Here is a 15,599-nt window from a genome sequence, read left to right as displayed (position 1 = left end):
AGCGGGGAAATAGGAGGGATGCGGAAGAGCGGGACGCGGGGCAGCGGGGATGGATGGCAGTACAAGGGGACACGGGGATGGCGGCACAAGGGACACACGGGGATAGCAGCACAGAGGACACGGGACAGGGTTGGCGACACCGCTGGACACGCGGGGTGGCAGCGCAGAGCCGACATGCGGCGCAGGGATGGCAGCACAAGGGGGACACCGGGATAGAAGCAGAGGGAGGATACGGGGACAGGGGGACACGGGGGGACAACGGGGACAGGGCACCAGGGATGGCAGCACACGGGTGACAGATGGTGACACACAGGGAACACGGGACACGTATGGCAACACACGGGTGGCACTGGGATGGCGACAGACGCAGGACACGGGGCACAGGGGATGGCAGCACACACAGGGGACACAGGGGTGGTGACATGACAGAAATGGGATGCAGAGGGCACAGGTGGCACCTGCTGTGCCAGCAGGGATTCAGGATGGCAGCACAGGGGACAAGTGGCACTGCCAGCACTGCTCTGGGCGTGGCAGGACCCTGCGAGGGACACGTGTCACATACCAAGTGACCAGCCCCACCAGGACAAGGGACAGCCTTGCAGCACAATCCCATGGAGCTTCCCGTGTCCCTTGGTGGCCCCAGACCTTGGACTCTGGCACTGGGACAGACCTCGTGTTCCCAAAGTGAGGAATGTCACCTGTCCCTTCGCCAGGCCACACACAACTAAAGTGGCCTGGGCAGGGAGTCAGTGGGAAAAGAGGGATGAAATCCATCCCAAACCAGCAATTCCTGGATGCTTCCTGGTTATTCATCCTGGTTTTTTGTAGGGAGTGACTGGAGTCTCTAAACCTTGGGAAAGGTGACAGGAAACACCCCGAGACCTTCATTCCAGCCCCAAAATTCAGGTGCATGTCTTGAGATCTTTCCTTCCATGAAAAATGGGGAGATCACGGAATGGTTTAGGATGGAAGAGACTTTAAATATCTCTCATTCCAATCCCCTGCAATGGGCAGGGACACCTTCCACTAGCCCAGGTTGCTCAAATATCCCAAAATCTCCCATCAAATCCCTCTGGAGAAGCTGCACCCGAGGGAAACACCCACGACCCAAGGTGCACTCCCAATGTTTCTTTATTAGTTCCGGGTTCAGAGGACGGGGATACAATTTTTCCTTCTAAATCTTGTTAAATGCAGCAATGTCCACGCTCTGCACCTGGAAGGGGACAAAAGCTGGAGTCATCCAGGTGTTGCCAGGAAAACACACCTGAGTTAAGCCCCTCTCCCGTGGGTTCCAGGCCCTTCCCACATCCCATTCCAAGACTTACATAGTCTTCAAACTTTGTGATCTCCTCCTCCAGGATGTCCGTCCCGACTTTCTCATCCTCCACCACGCACTGGATTTGGAGTTTCTTGATGCCGTATCCGACTGGGACCAGTTTGGAGGCTCCCCACACCAACCCGTCCATGTGGATGGAGCGGACACACTCCTCCATCTTGGCCATGTCGGTCTCGTCATCCCACTGGAAAAGTGGGAATCGGGAGGATTTAGTGTTTTCTTCGGGATCATCAGCAGCTCCGAGGGGTATCCAGGTGACACCTCTGGGAATGTCACAACTGATCCAAAGTGCCCTTTCTTGGCTGGAAAAAGCTCCAGAAGACCTCGGAGCCCCTTCCAGTTGCCTCAAGGAGATCCAAGAGAGCTGGTGAGGGACTTTGGACAAGGATGGAGTGACAGGGCAAGGGGGAATGGTTTTAAACTGGAACAGGGTGAGATTAGACAGGATATTGGGGAGAAATTTTTTCCCTGGGAGGCTGGTGAGGCCCTGGAATGGAATTCCCAGAGAAACTGTGGCTGCCCCATCCCTGGAAGTGTTCAAGGCCAGGTTGGAGCAACATGGGATAGTGGAAAGTGTGTCCCTGCTTATGGAATGAGATGGGATTTAAAGTCCCATCCATCCAAACCCATTCCAGGCTTCTGTGCCAACAAATCCCACCTCGCTCCCAGCCCTTGTTTGGAATTCCACAGGTGCCACCACCACCCACACCTGGATGAGAGGGGGATTTCCCAGCCTCGCCCCCAGAGCTCCCAAATCCCAAAAGCCACTCACAGGCTTCACATCCAGCAGGATGGAAGATTTGGCGATGAGTCCCGGCTTCTTGGCCTTCTTCTCCGCGTACTGCCGGAGCCGCTCTTCCCGGACTTTGGCAGCTTCCTGGTCTTCCTCCTCATCGTCACTCCCAAAAAGGTCGATGTCATCGTCCTCATCCTCCTCGGCAGCAGCTGGCTCGGCTTTCTTGGCCGGGAGCTCCACTTTTTTGGAGGGAACGCTGAACGGTTCCACTTTCTTCACCAGATCCAAGGGGGGTTTTTTTAAGGGAAAAAAGAGGGAAAAGATTAACCTGGAGTTCGAGCAGAGCAGCCACAAAGAAGCTCAGGAATGGGAATCTCCACTGCTCGGGAACACTGAACAATCCTCCACGCTGGATTTATATGGATTTATCAAAATATATATATGGAGATATATATATATATATAGATATATATATATATATGGATTTATCCTCCACGTGGGATTTATCAAAACAGGACATTTGTCCACAGGGATCTTTGGTTATAATTCCTAGAGGAAGATTCCAGCTTTCTTCCAAAGCTCACCTGGGTTGGAGGAACAGCTGAGGGCTGGTGGGAAGTTGAGGATTTCTCCAGAGCGTTCAGGCGGCTTTCCAGCTTGAAAATGGCCATCTGGAGGTCTGCAACAACTGGAAAGAGGAGGGGAAAATGACTTTAAATTCCCAGCTGCATGTCAGGTCTCCAGCCAGGACAAGGAATTCTCCCACTCACCACTGCGGAGGTTCTGGTTTTCCACTTCCAGGTGGGAAATTCGGGACAGGAGCTCATTTTGGTCACCAGCAGGTCCAGAGGAGGTTGTGCTTGCGCTCTGCAATGAGGAAAACCGGGACGAAATTGTTTCCCCTCCTCCCTAAAAATCCATGAAGCAAAGCAAGAGTCTTGTCTTCAGGGAGGGAGGAAGTTCAGGAGCTGAACTAAAACCAAGGCTATTATCTCTAAATTAGGTTAGAAACTAATGGAGCAGCTCTGTAAAATGAAGCATGGACTAAACCCCGAGGAATTTCAGCTGGCACCAAGGAGCAAAGGATAAAATCACTTCTCCCACTCTCGGATCCCAAAATGCCACCAAAACCACGTAAAATTTATGTAAAATTTCACACCAAGCCCCTTAAAAAAAATCTTGGAGACCCCTGGTCTCCTCTCCCAACCCACTGAGGGACAGGAATGACCTGCCTAAGGTAACACTGGGAAAGCTAGAAAAATCCCAGGAATTCTACACTCCCACCTTCCCCAGCCCAGCCTTTAATTCCTCTCCTAACAATTTCAAGCTGCTTTAACACATCCTGAGGGAATAATTATTCCAACTCTGGCTTACAATGGATTTTTTTGACAGCAAAAAAAAAAAGAGCTTTTTTTTTTAATGTTAAGGAGGTTCCTTATCCATCAATTCCAGGCAGCAAAGGGAAAGAAAATAACAGGATTTGCCCTTGATTTGTCATTTCTAAGTGAAAAGAAGAGAGAATAATTTATTCTCTTTCATTCCGGTGTGGAATCTCAGCAGTCACATAAGATGGAAAAGCAGGGATAAGATGAAGAATATGAGGCACAAGGAAAGGTCTGAATCATGGAATGGTTTGGGTTGGAAGGGATTTTAAGGATCATCCAGCCGATCACAGGCTGCTCCAAGCCCTGTCCAAGCTGTAGGGGGACGAGGCTGGGAAATATCAAAGGGGCAGGAAAAAATTCCATCTCCGATGCCTCAGCTGTGGATTCAGGCTCAGGGAGGTGAGTGCAGATCCCTGGACACGGAGCTGGGACAACTCCCTGCTGTCAGCAGATCCCACTATCCAGGTTTATCCCAGTGCCAAAGGACAAACCCTGAGGAAGGAGAACTTGCTCCATATCCTCATCCCACCAAATCCTCTCCCGTTTTTCCACAGGCTCCATCCATGCAGGGCTCACTTACAGCGGAGCGTCCCGACTGTTTCTTGGGACGGGCACAAGGAGCTTCCTTGCTCCGAGCAGGCGTCTTCTGCTGCAGGGCGGGAAAAAGTTTGGGAAGATGGGAAAAGGTTTCGCCATTCCAGAGGGAACTCAAGCACAGGGAAGAGCCACATGCAAAGGGAATGTTGTGGAGTGGTGGGAAGCAGCCTTGCACTGCACACAAACAAATCCCCAGGAATTCTGGGATCTTCTCCACTAACATCTCCGTGTCCGCAGGGAGCTCATGCAGCGCTGTGGGCTCATCACACCATGCCAGCCCTGATGCTCCAAGGATGGAAATCATGGAATTATGGAGGTGGGAAAAATCCCTCTGAGCCCAGGGAGTCCAACAGTCCCCCCAAGGCCACCACTGAGCGCATCCCCAAGTGCCACATCCACAGGGATGTCAAATCCCTCCAGGGATGGGGAGTCCACCTCTGTTCCAGGGTTGGCCAGCCCCTTTCCATGAGGAATTTTCCTAATATTCCAGCTAAACTTCCCCTCTGGTGGTTTTCTCTCATCCTGTCCCCTCATTCCCTGGGAGCAGATCCTGATTCCCACTTGGGAATCCTGTCAGGGATTTGTGGAAGTGAGAAGGTTCTCCCTGAACCTCATTTTTTTTTTTTTTTTCCAGGCTAAGCCCTTCCAGCTCCCACAGCTGCTCCTGGTGCTCCAGACCTTTCCCAATCCATTCCCTTCCCTGGAAACCCTCCAGCCCCTCAATCTCCTTCTTGTCATGAGGGCCTAAAACTGATCCCAGGATTGGAGGTGCTCAAGCAGCGTCAGCACAGGGAGAGACGATTTCTCTTCCCTGTAAATAATTCCTCAAAACAAAAAGAGGGAAGAGCATGGGAAGAGCAAGGGATACCTGTCCCAAGCTGAAGCAATCAAGAGATCTTAACTGGAACCCATAAGACAATGCAAGAGGCACAACCATGTCCCAAATCCTCAAAAATTACGGAAAAAAATGCCTTTAGGAGACTGTGGGATCTTCCCTAAGGATGCTCCAAGCTTTGGGAGCGTGGACACCACACCTCCATCACAGCACACAAAACCCATTCCCTCTTCCAACCTTCTTCCAACTTCCAGCTCCACACAAGCATCCGTGAATTTTATCAGGGATAAGAACTCAAAATTCCAAAGGTGGGGGGTTCCACGGCATCACTTCCCTCCCTTCCTCTGCACTCCTGTGTAAAGCCCTCAAATCCTTTATTTTTAAGCCGCAATTTTTGTGCTGAACCCACCTTAAAGCTGCAGCCTATCTCAAATATTTTGGGTAGCTGAAGTGCTTGGAAAAGTTGGAATTGTGCATAAACTTTATTATCCAAACAAATCAAATCCCTGGGAATTATGAAGGGTTCAAAACAGGACTTCAGCTGAACAACTTGGGATATAAACATCTGTTATTCCCTGAAGTTTGAATCCCTAAAATATGTTTGAAATATCAGAGACAATAAACTTTTTCTTGTGTTCAGGTGGGATTTCCTGTTCTACTTCCTGCTTTTCCTCATAATCTAGGAACTCCAGACTCTCCTCATATTCCAAGTTTTCCCAACAGTTTATATCCCAAAATTCCTGTCCTGGCTTTGGGCTGTTGCTTCACCAGTTCCCTGTTACAGCACCTGGATGACCCAAACTTCTAGGATTCTCTGCCAAAAAAGCTCTTTAACAGGAGTCAGGAGAGAAATTCCTCATCTTTGGCAAAACACTCTGGAAGATGAGGATGAACAGCACTTCCAGGTGATTTGGGTGTAGATTCCCTGCCCCTTGCCCAATTCCAAAAGTTCTTCCCAAAGGAATTTTTGACCTTGTTTGGGATGGGGACCTCCTTTATCCATATTTTTTTTTATATAAAATGAGCCAGTTCAGGAAAACTTTTCCTTAAGCTGTTGGCTGAAATCCTGATTCCTTATATTCATCCCAAATGCCTGGCTCCTTTCTGCTGGTGTAAGGAGGAAGATGGAATATTCCCCTTGGGAAAGGGAGAATTCCTTGTTGCCCCCTGATATTGGACTGATCAAAGGTAGAAACCGAGGGTGCCACACATTCCAAGAGGGAATTATGAGGCCAAATAATGGATGGAATCCTTTGGGAGTCCCACTGCAGAGGCAGGAAATCAAGACACCTGGCTTGTATTCCATGGATTTTCCTTTCCCGTGAAACCACTCATTAGTATTTTAACTTCCTTTTACAAAAATGAAGATTTTTTTTTTTGTTAACGCTCTTGTCTGCACTCAGCACAAAAATACCTCCACAAAGTACATTCCTGAGCTCCTCCAGGACGCTCCAGCCTTGGAGCTTTGTAGCCAAGCTGAATTCCCTGGATGCAGCAGATGGAAAACACCATTTATTTTCTTTTTTTTTTTGGAAAATTCCATGGAATTTCTTTTCTAAATTTCCACTGGAAATTCCATGATCCATTCACTCCTTTTTTGGGTTTTTTTGCACATCCCCTAAACCGGAAGCAAAACAGGGAAGAGAAGGTGGCAGCCCAGTGTATCCCAAAAAAGGAGCCACACACTCAGCAAGTTGGAACCTGTTAGTTAAGACCCATGGGAACATCCCACCAGGAAAAAAAAAGAAAAAAAAAAATGAAAAAGGGAAGGAAAAGCCCAATTCAGGGAATTCTTTTAACCCAAATCCAGTTTTGGCAGCGCTGCAGGCGAGCAGCGCGTGGGGATGGGAGCGGAGCTGGTGGCACACGGCGCTGCACACCTTGGTCTTCTCCTCTAACTTCCAACCAAGAAAGCCAAATGATCTAAGGGATTAGAATTCCATAAAAATAATAATAATAATAAAAAATAAAAAAATGGGATGCAGGCAGCCAGCTGGTGAGAGCTTGGGTACTCACTCCGGCCAGCGATTTCTGGATATTCTCCCTGGCTCTGGCAATGTCGCGGAGGATCGTGCTGGCTCCGTTCTCCTGCAAACAGCGCAGAAAGAACCAAGAGTTTCTTTTTAAAAAAAAAAAATATTGAAACATGGGGGGAAAAAAATTCATCAGGGAAGTTCAAAAAAAAAAAAAAACCAACAACAACCAAAAAAAAAAGAGAAACCAACAAAAGGAAGGAAGAGCGAGGGGATTGGGAAAATTGGGAATTGTCCTTTCCATGATTCAGCGATTTTTGCCGTAAGGATTGGGGCTAAATCGGGCAATCCCTGGTCACGTGTCCAAAAGGATCATCCAGTCAAAGAGCTTTTAAATTCCCTATGATTACCCTGAAAAGTTTGGGAAGCTGCCAGAGGGTTGGAGTGACTCCAGAACTCCTTAAAAACTCAGCCTCAGGCAGGATTTTTCCATAATATTACCTGAGTTCAGGCAGGAAGTGACAACCCTGACTCTGCTCTATCCAAAAAGGTGGGACTCAGAACACCAGGAATTTTTTCCCCCTATGCTCCTGCTGCCATGCCTTAGCCTGGATTTCAAGATTCCCTCCCTGGATATTCCATGATCTGTTCACTCCTTGCCTTTCCCAGACTGCAACCCCCACCAGCAAGATCTGAGATGTGAAATTTCCCCCAAATCCTGATTTAAACAGAAAATAAAGGAGAAACAGCCTGGATACATCCAGGTGGGCCCCACTTCCTGCTGCTTCCAAGGAGGTTTTAAGGATATTTTTCTATAGAGGAAGTGGCTGATAAAATTCCTGCAGGATCTCCAAACATCCTTCAAACCACCTCTCCCAGGCCAAACTCCTTCACTGGAAGCTCCTGATGTGCCTCGAAACAGTTGAACTGTTCCAAGAGGTTCTCACTCCAAAACCTACTTCCAGCACTCACCCAGAGCTCCCAATTTTTTTTTTATTCCCCATCTCCCAGGTGCTGTGCCAGCACCTAAGCCAGGATGGGCAGCAGGAATAGCTGGAACGTACCTAAAAGTTGTAATTTCAGCAAAAAGCTTCCCTGTAAACACTTGGAAAGAGGCACTGAACACTCAGCATTCCAAAGGCACGAGCAGTTAGGAGGAGGAAGAGGTTAGGAAAGCCCTGGACCTTGGAACAGGAATAATTTTGGGATAATGTTGAAGCTGGAAACATTTCAGCTCAGCAGGATCATGCTTCCCCTTCCGCCCTCCCCTCCCCAACTCACCAGTACCACGAACAGAGTCTTCCACTGGAACACCTGGAATATTTCCAGGAGTACAAAAGAGAGGGATAAAAAAATTCCCCCCGCCCAAAAAAAACCCTTTGGAGCTGTGGTGCCTCTGTTCAAACTTTAGGTTTGTATTCCCTTGGAATATCCCAAAGGTCTGCTCCAAAACGGAAGCAAAGCAGCATTTTCCCTGGATGAAGGGGGACAGGGATGCTCTTTGCCAATAAAATTGGGGATTTTGGGGGATTTCCAGCTCAAACTGTGTCCTCACGGATCCCAGCAGCCTGGAAAAATTAAGGATAACTGCTGGAAGCTGGGACTGGTTCATCTGATCTCCCACAGAAAACGGTGGGGGAAGGAAAAAAAAAACCAAGAGGGGTAAGAAACAGTTTAGAGAGCTCCAAGAAGACTTGGGAAAAAAAAAAAAAGCACAAAGAGCAGAAATCCCACAAAAACCCAGGTGGATCGCGTCCTTTGACTTACTCTGGAATTCCTGGGATTGGGAATTACCTGCTGGCGGGAGGGGCCACCCATGGGGCCGTTCATCTGCTCGTAGAACCTTCGCTCGGCGTCGTCGTACTTGTACTTCTCGAACCAGACCTTGTCGTGCAGGAAGTAATCCACAGCCATTTTCCTGGGAAAAGGAGATGGGGGAAAAACAGCCACAAAAAAAAAAAAAAAAAGAAAAAAAAAAAAAAAAAGAAAAGTGAATTCCCACAAGGATTGAAGGTTAAGAGCTCGTCTGGAGCGTTTTTTCTGTGCCTGCAGCTCAGCTTGGCTGCGGATTAGGGTATCCAGGATCCTCTTAAAAAAGCAGGACAGATTAATCACCCACCTGCCTGACCTGGGCATGGAGTGGGGATGGGATGAATCAGCTGATCCAGACTTTATTCCACAACAACAACAAAAAAAAAACCAAACCCAAAACTCCCAGGATTTTCTAGTCCATGCTAAGGAAAATGCCTGGCGTAGGAGACTAAAAAGGGAACAGAAATCATGGAATGGATTGGGTTGGGAAAGAGCAGAAAGATCATTTAGTTTCAACTCCCTGCCATGGGACGCCTTCCACTATCCCAGGTTGCTCCAAGCCTCATCCAACTTTTCCCTGGATAATTCCAGGGATGGGGCATCCACAAATTCTCTGGGAAATCTTTGACAAAAATCAGCAACACTTGGAAGGGACAGACCTGGCACTACACGGGAAAACAGCACGAAACACCGCGAATCCTGCTGGGAAATGGGGGGTTTTTATGGAGCAGCTTCCAAAGGTGGGTTAAATTCTCAATTTGAAGGGAAACAGAGCCCTTGGAAAGGAGGAAAAGAGGAAGTGCTCTGAATTCCAGCAAGGGACAGGGACAGAGGCAGCAGAAGTTTGAGGAGGTGGAGAGCAGCACAAGAAAATCACAACTGGAGCAGGCTCCACAAAGCCTCTCCTCGTCATCCCAAATCCCAGTTTTACACAAAACACTTCCTGAGAAACCAAAAAAAACTATTTTCCTGAAGTCAAATCCCTTCTTATCTTATCTACCCACTTGGAAGAGACCAGAGGCCACCAGACACAGGAGCTGCAGCAAAACCACTCTTCCACACTCAAACCTCCAGCACCTGGGTCATTCCAGAAAATTCCAACCAGGGTCATTCGCAGAAAATCCCAAATACAAATTTATCCCACATTTTTTACAGAGACATGTGGATTTTCCCAAATATCCAGTTCTGACCAAAGAGGAAATGATCCCAAACAGGACCAGGTGAAAGGTATTTAACCCCTAGATCCCTTGCCACAAAGATCCTAAAAGCTTTTCAAGAAATCCCAACAAAACTCACGGATCAGAAATGAGGACGGATGCTCCAAGAGTCTTTTTTTCCAGGAATATCCATCTCTACCTTAGCTCTGCCTTTGGAGAGGATCCAAGGGCATTCCAAAAATTAACAGACTGAATATAAATGCCCTCAAAAAAACCAAGCTACAGCACATGCTCCCGCCAGAGTGAATCCCTAAATTGTATTCCAGTCATTTCCAAACCTTCTTCAAGCTGGATCCCGGTTATGATGCTGATTTTTACATGGAATGAGAGGATGGAAAGGAGGATGGTGCTGTATCCATGCAAAAAGGGGGATACCGAGCTCACTTCCCAGCCCTGCCTTTAAACATTCAACCTCTAGTTTTTCACACAAACACAGCCTTTATCCACCAGAATTCCTCAGGAGAAAGGGAATTCCTTGAAGGATTTTCCCCACTGCTCCCTGCCCACCGGGATCATCTCCAGGTCCACCCAAGTCTTCTCCGCATGCAAATTCCTTTCGGCTCAATCCCGACCCGGCCGTTTCTTTTGCATGGGCGTTACCCCCCCAAACAAATTTCTCCTACTTCATTTCTGGTGCAGGAATGCTTGGAGCAGCTGGATGGGAGGGATTTCCTGCAGCACATTCCTGGATCCCTGTTTTCTCCACTGCTCTGGCTGCTTCCAGGGCGAAATACCGGGATTCGGCCCTGTCGTAGGTCACCTTATTCAGCCACACGGATTCGCTGTCTTTGTGCAGGAAAAAGCAGGTGGGATTTTCCTTGGGAATACCGGGAAGATGAGGGTTGGCGGAGGCGATTCCTGTTTGCTTCCCGAGGTTGTGGTCCTTGGACACTTCCGCGCAGCCGCGTTGCCGCCGCTGGGTTTTATCCGAGGGGTGCCCGTCCAACATCTTCTCGTAAAAATTCTTCTCAGCATCATCGTAGAGAGGCTTCTCCAGCCACACCTCGGACGCCAGAACTTCCCAGTTGGAAATCTGCGGCTTCCCATTGACCGTCTGCTGGTCGGAGCTGGGCAAACTGGGAACGGAGGCCAGGGGAGAGTTGGGAATGCTGGGAGCCAAGCCTGGCGTGGCAGGAGTGGGCAAGGCCGTGCCGTAGCCCTCATCCGGCGTTCCCAGCCTGGAATTTGGCCACACGGATGGGATGGCCAGGACGTTGGGAGGAAGGGAAAACTGGGATTTCTCCATGAACGCCCTCTCGGCCTTATCGAAGTCAAACTTGTTGATCCAAACCCCTTGGACGACGTGGTGACAGGCAGCCAGGTTCCCGTGGGAACACGCCGGCAGCATCCTCGCCTTGGGAATATCTTGGCTGGATTTCGACCCGGCCACGGCAGGAGATTCCTGAGCCGTTTTTCCAGTCTCAGGCGATTCCCAACTCTGGGAACCCGCTAATCTTTTCCTGTAGGCGCTCTCGGCGCGGTCGTACAAGGGCTTGTCGAACCACACGCGCTCCGCCGACATTCCCGCCAGGATCGCCTCCAGCTTGGAATCCGGGGCTTTGGGCTTCGGGGAGCGCTTCCGTTTCCGCTGCTTTTTGCCATTCCTGGGTTTTTTCAGGTCCCCCTTGAATTCCCCCTCGATGGAATCCTCATGGCAGATCCCGTTGACGGCCTCGGGCTCCGGCGCTTCCCGCTCCGGCACTTCCCGCTCGGCTTCGTCGTTCCGGTGTTTTTCCAGCCAAACTTTGTCCACGGAGCAGGGATTTTTTCGCGTCCTCATCCTCCCAAAAATAAACGGGCAGCATGGAGAGATAAGCACAACAAATGTAGTGGCAGCAGTGCAAAGCAAGGGCATGCAGGAGCTTTCTTTTTATCCCTTAAAAATCCCGGAAAAAAGCGCTAATATTCCGTTTATTCCTCCCTTTTGGGATAAGTCTGAATTTAGTGCGGCCGAAAGTTCCTTTCTCCTAAAATATTCCTGCCAAGAATTCCCCCCATCATTCCAAATTATAAGGCAACAGGCAAGGAGAAAAACCCACAGGATTTTGTTCAAATCCTTGGGAATTATGGGATATTATTGCAACTTAGTGTATTAGTCATTAATCGTTTGTTACTTATTCCCAATCAGGCAGAATTTTGGGAAAACTGGCTCCAGTTTTTGAGTTTTTGGAAGTTGTTGTTTAGTCCTGGTTGGGTTTTCCTACTAAAAGGCAGCTACTGAAACACTGGGATTTAATTTTGGGATAAAATTTAAGTTATTGGCAAATTAAACTTGTCCAGGAGCTGGAAATCTCATGGTTAACTCAATAATTAATTAATAAAAATTGACCTGTGGCAGGTTGCCAAATAGAATTCCCAGATACATGAAGGATCCTCAAAGGTTTGTAATTCCAAGAATTCCTAGAAGATTTTGGAAGCCTAAAGTCCAAGGCTTAATTTCAAATTTTAATTTGGATTTTAATTTTAGTTTAAATTTAAAATTTAATTTAAAATTTATTTAATTTTAATTTAAAATTTAAATGTATCACTTTGAATTTAAAATTTAATTTAAAATTCAGACATAAATGCTTTTTTTAATGTCTTGAATATTTCCATTTAAACTTATATATTAATAAATTAAATTTTTGCCTTTAAACATTTAAATTTATAGAGTTTAAAATCTTAATTAGATTCCTATTAGACAAATTATTAGGAATGGCAAAAGGAGATTTTCCTTTTTTCTCCTGGAGTTGGGAAACTTTGATTTAGCTAAAAATGCTTAAAAACTGAGTTTTCAATTCAGAATTTAAAGCAAAAACTTCAAAATTAAAGGTTATTTTGAAATTTTGAATTTATTTTGGTTTTCTCTTCAATTATTTTATGAAGCAATAAATTCTTGTTAGGACCTTTACATGGAAATAAATTTATCATAGTAAATAAATAATAATGAGTAAAAAAATAAAAAATTTGTGGGATTTTGCAGAAAAAAAATCCTAATTTTTTTAAACTAAATTTAAAATTTGAGTTTTATAAAATTAAATTAATTTTCTCCCATTATTTAATGTACTTTTTAAAGTGATCTTGCTTCAGTTTTTAAAACAGCTCCAAGCCCTGGAATTGCAGACCTCAAGGATGAGGTGAATTATGGAATAGGAATTCCATAAGAATTCCATAATGAAGAACTCCCAGGAGATTCCCTCCAATTGACAGAGCTGAAATTAATTTTAAAAACTCCTTAAAAATAATTCTTTCCAAGAAAACTCTGCAGTGATTTGTCTAATAAATACCCCAGCAGTGCTGACATTCCCAGATTTTCCAGAGTTCCCAAAAAACACACACAACAATTAGAAGGTACTTACTTTTTTTGCTCCTACGACAGCATTAAAAAAAAAGGATAAAATTAGAGAAAAAATTCCAATTTCTACAGAAGCAGCAGCTCCTCAGCCAAATCATTTATTTAATAATTAATGGATTAATTAATTACCACATTTAAGCTGATGAACTTTCCAGAACTCCATGAAGTTTGTGAACCAACACCACAGAAAATGAGTTTATTTTCATTTTAACAACCATGAAAGGAACGTTATTGTGATGTTATCCAAAAGGATCTTCCCATCCAGCAGCCTGAGAATTCCCAACCTGCCATGTGTTGATGGAAGTCAGGATCCCAATTTTTGGGTGATTCCAAACATTCCTGCAGCACCTTTTTGCTTCCAAACCAAGCAGCCAAACCTTATGTTCAATCCTGAAAAAAACCCCGATTTTCCAAGGAAATAAAGCTTCTAAACAGGGAAAAATTGGGAAAAATAAAGTCATTTCTCTTCTGTGCCCATCAGTTCTCCTGGAAAAAAGGGATTTTAATCACACAAACATCACCTTTCAAAATTTTCCACCAAAAATTGCCATTTTTGCTTCCTCAAACACAAAGTTTTAGGATTAAAAACCACTGGGAAAAGTCACACACCAGAAATTCAGGATGAGAGCTCAAGAACCATCAGGGAAATCAAAATAAATCAAAATATTAACACTTGCATCTAGTGTTTTATTCATTTAAAACTAGCTCTTCTGCTGGTTTCCTTCCCTAAAATTGGCTCTTCCCAAATTCCTGATGATTTCAATCCCTAAAATTGGCTCCTCCCTAAGTCAGACCCTTATCAACACCTTTGCTATGAGACAAAGTTCCACATTCCAGGAAAACACCACAATTCCCATCTTTGATCACTTAAAACCACAATTTTTCTGCTCCAAGCTGAAAATTCCTAATGAGATAATCATGGATATGGGAAATCAGCAGAAGGAAAAGACTGGGAACGTGTCACCTTCAGGAGAAACAGAGGAAAAAAAAGAGTCGGGAATGAACAGCTCAGGTGAGGAAAAAATCCTACCTGAAGGTCAGGGAGAAATGGGACACACCTGGAAAAGGAGAGGAAAGAATTACAGCAAAACAGCTCAGGAAAGGGAATTTTGCCTTTGTCATCCCTAAGGATTGTGATCATCAGGATCCCAATCAATTCCAAATCATCGGTGACCTGGATGCGACAGAACAAATCCCCAGGGGATTTCTGGGAACGCCGATGCGGCAGCCTCAGCAAGTTTCGTCGGGGATGTAATCCTTCAAAAACCCCATGGAGCACAACAGCAGGCTCTGCCCGGTCCCAAAATAGTTTGGAAATGGATCCCTCCCTCCTGAGCATCGAGATAAAAAAAAAAACAAACGAAAAAAAAACAAACAGGGAGAGGACAAACTCCAGCAAGGTGACGGAAATTTGGGAACAGCACAAGGAAAGAGGCACAGGTGAGATAAGCAGAGCCCAGGTGCACCTCGAGCTGTTTTTCCAGGTTTCCCAGCTCCGGGATAAGTTTGGAAAGGCAGCCAAAGGGGTTGGGATATGGGATGGATCGGCTGCTCTGTGCCAGGACACGGCAGCAGCTCCAGTTTCCCTTTGCAGAAAGTGACTGGACAAAAAAAATCCCAGGAACGGGGGGAGGAGCAGATCCCTCAAGGCACCTGGAGCAGCTGGGGATGTGTGGGATCCCTAAATTTCCCTCCCCACCAGGGCAGGAATATCATGGATCCCTTTTGCCCCCTACCCAACCCAGACTTGAAGAGGTGAGGCTTTAATACATCTGGAATATTCTCCAAAAAAAAAACCCAGGGAATATGTCCCCACAATCTGTGGAAAACCACAAAGGTTTAGGAAGACCCCCAGCACGGGTCCACGCACCCCTTACCTGTAACAGAAAGTTCCTAAATCCTGGGAAAGGAAAGGGACCTCAAAGACATGGAGAATCCTAAAATCCCCCTTCCCTGTACCTGGAAGGAGGAAGGGGATCTCCCAGATACCGTGGGGATCTCCCACATCCTCTTTTTGGGGTGTGAGGGAAGCAGAGACCCCACAGGGAATGTGGAGGGGGCTTCCACATGCCCCTTCCCAGAACTCTTGAGGGAAAAAGACCCTAAAACATTGGGTGTGGGGAGTGTCACCACAGGATTCCTTGGCATTTTAGGTGGGGAAAGTAATCCCAAGAAACAAGAGCATCCCCAAATCCTTTCCGTCAGAACTCTTAAGGACTCCCATGACCCCCTTTCCAGACCTACTAAGGGAAAAGGCACCAAAAACATGGGGAAAGGGGGGTCACCCCAGCATTCCCTAGGATTCTAAGCATGGAAAAGTTATCCCAAAAACCAAGAGCACCTCAAATCCCCTCCCTCAGGACTCTGGGGGAAT

The 15,599-nt window shown here is 46.6% G+C and overlaps 1 protein-coding gene across 5 annotated transcripts; it reads right to left on the bottom strand.

Annotated features, from left to right (window-relative positions):
- Nucleotides 1–1,113: 1,113 nt before the first annotated feature.
- Nucleotides 1,114–13,238, bottom strand: EEF1D (eukaryotic translation elongation factor 1 delta). Of its 5 annotated transcripts, none has more exons than XM_066208523.1 (10): nt 13,230–13,238; nt 10,515–11,672; nt 8,657–8,780; nt 6,906–6,977; nt 4,038–4,106; nt 2,843–2,939; nt 2,657–2,760; nt 2,109–2,345; nt 1,326–1,520; nt 1,114–1,213 (listed from the first exon to the last, which is right to left on the bottom strand). In XM_066208523.1, exons 2-10 carry the CDS (start codon nt 11,669–11,671, stop codon nt 1,175–1,177), a joined length of 2,094 nt encoding a protein of 697 aa, XP_066064620.1. In that variant the 5' UTR covers nt 11,672; nt 13,230–13,238; the 3' UTR covers nt 1,114–1,174. The 5 variants fall into 5 exon arrangements, with proteins under 5 accessions (XP_066064620.1, XP_066064635.1, XP_066064658.1 ...); XM_066208538.1 differs by having other exon boundaries at nt 4,038–4,103; XM_066208561.1 differs by lacking the exon at nt 4,038–4,106.
- Between the last annotated feature and the right edge of the window lie 2,361 nt (nt 13,239–15,599).

This window comes from Chamaea fasciata, unplaced genomic scaffold, assembly GCF_029207755.1.
Source record: "Chamaea fasciata isolate MVZ Bird 193981 ecotype frontalis unplaced genomic scaffold, bChaFas1.0.hap1 SCAF_1, whole genome shotgun sequence".
NCBI lineage: Eukaryota > Metazoa > Chordata > Aves > Passeriformes > Sylviidae > Chamaea > Chamaea fasciata.
The sequence above is the reverse complement of the archived record's forward strand: the minus strand, read 5'-3'. Positions and strand labels throughout refer to the sequence as shown.

Coding starts and splice junctions, on each gene's coding strand:
- EEF1D (XM_066208523.1), bottom strand. CDS start 11,671: ATGAGGACGCGAAAAAATCCCTGCTCCGTGGACAAAGTTTGGCTGGAA. Junction 8,781..10,514: donor ATTCCTGCACCAGAAATGAA/GTAGGAGAAATT, acceptor TCCTTTTCCCAG/GAAAATGGCTGTGGATTACT. Junction 2,761..2,842: donor AAACCAGAACCTCCGCAGTG/GTGAGTGGGAGA, acceptor TCCTCTTTCCAG/TTGTTGCAGACCTCCAGATG.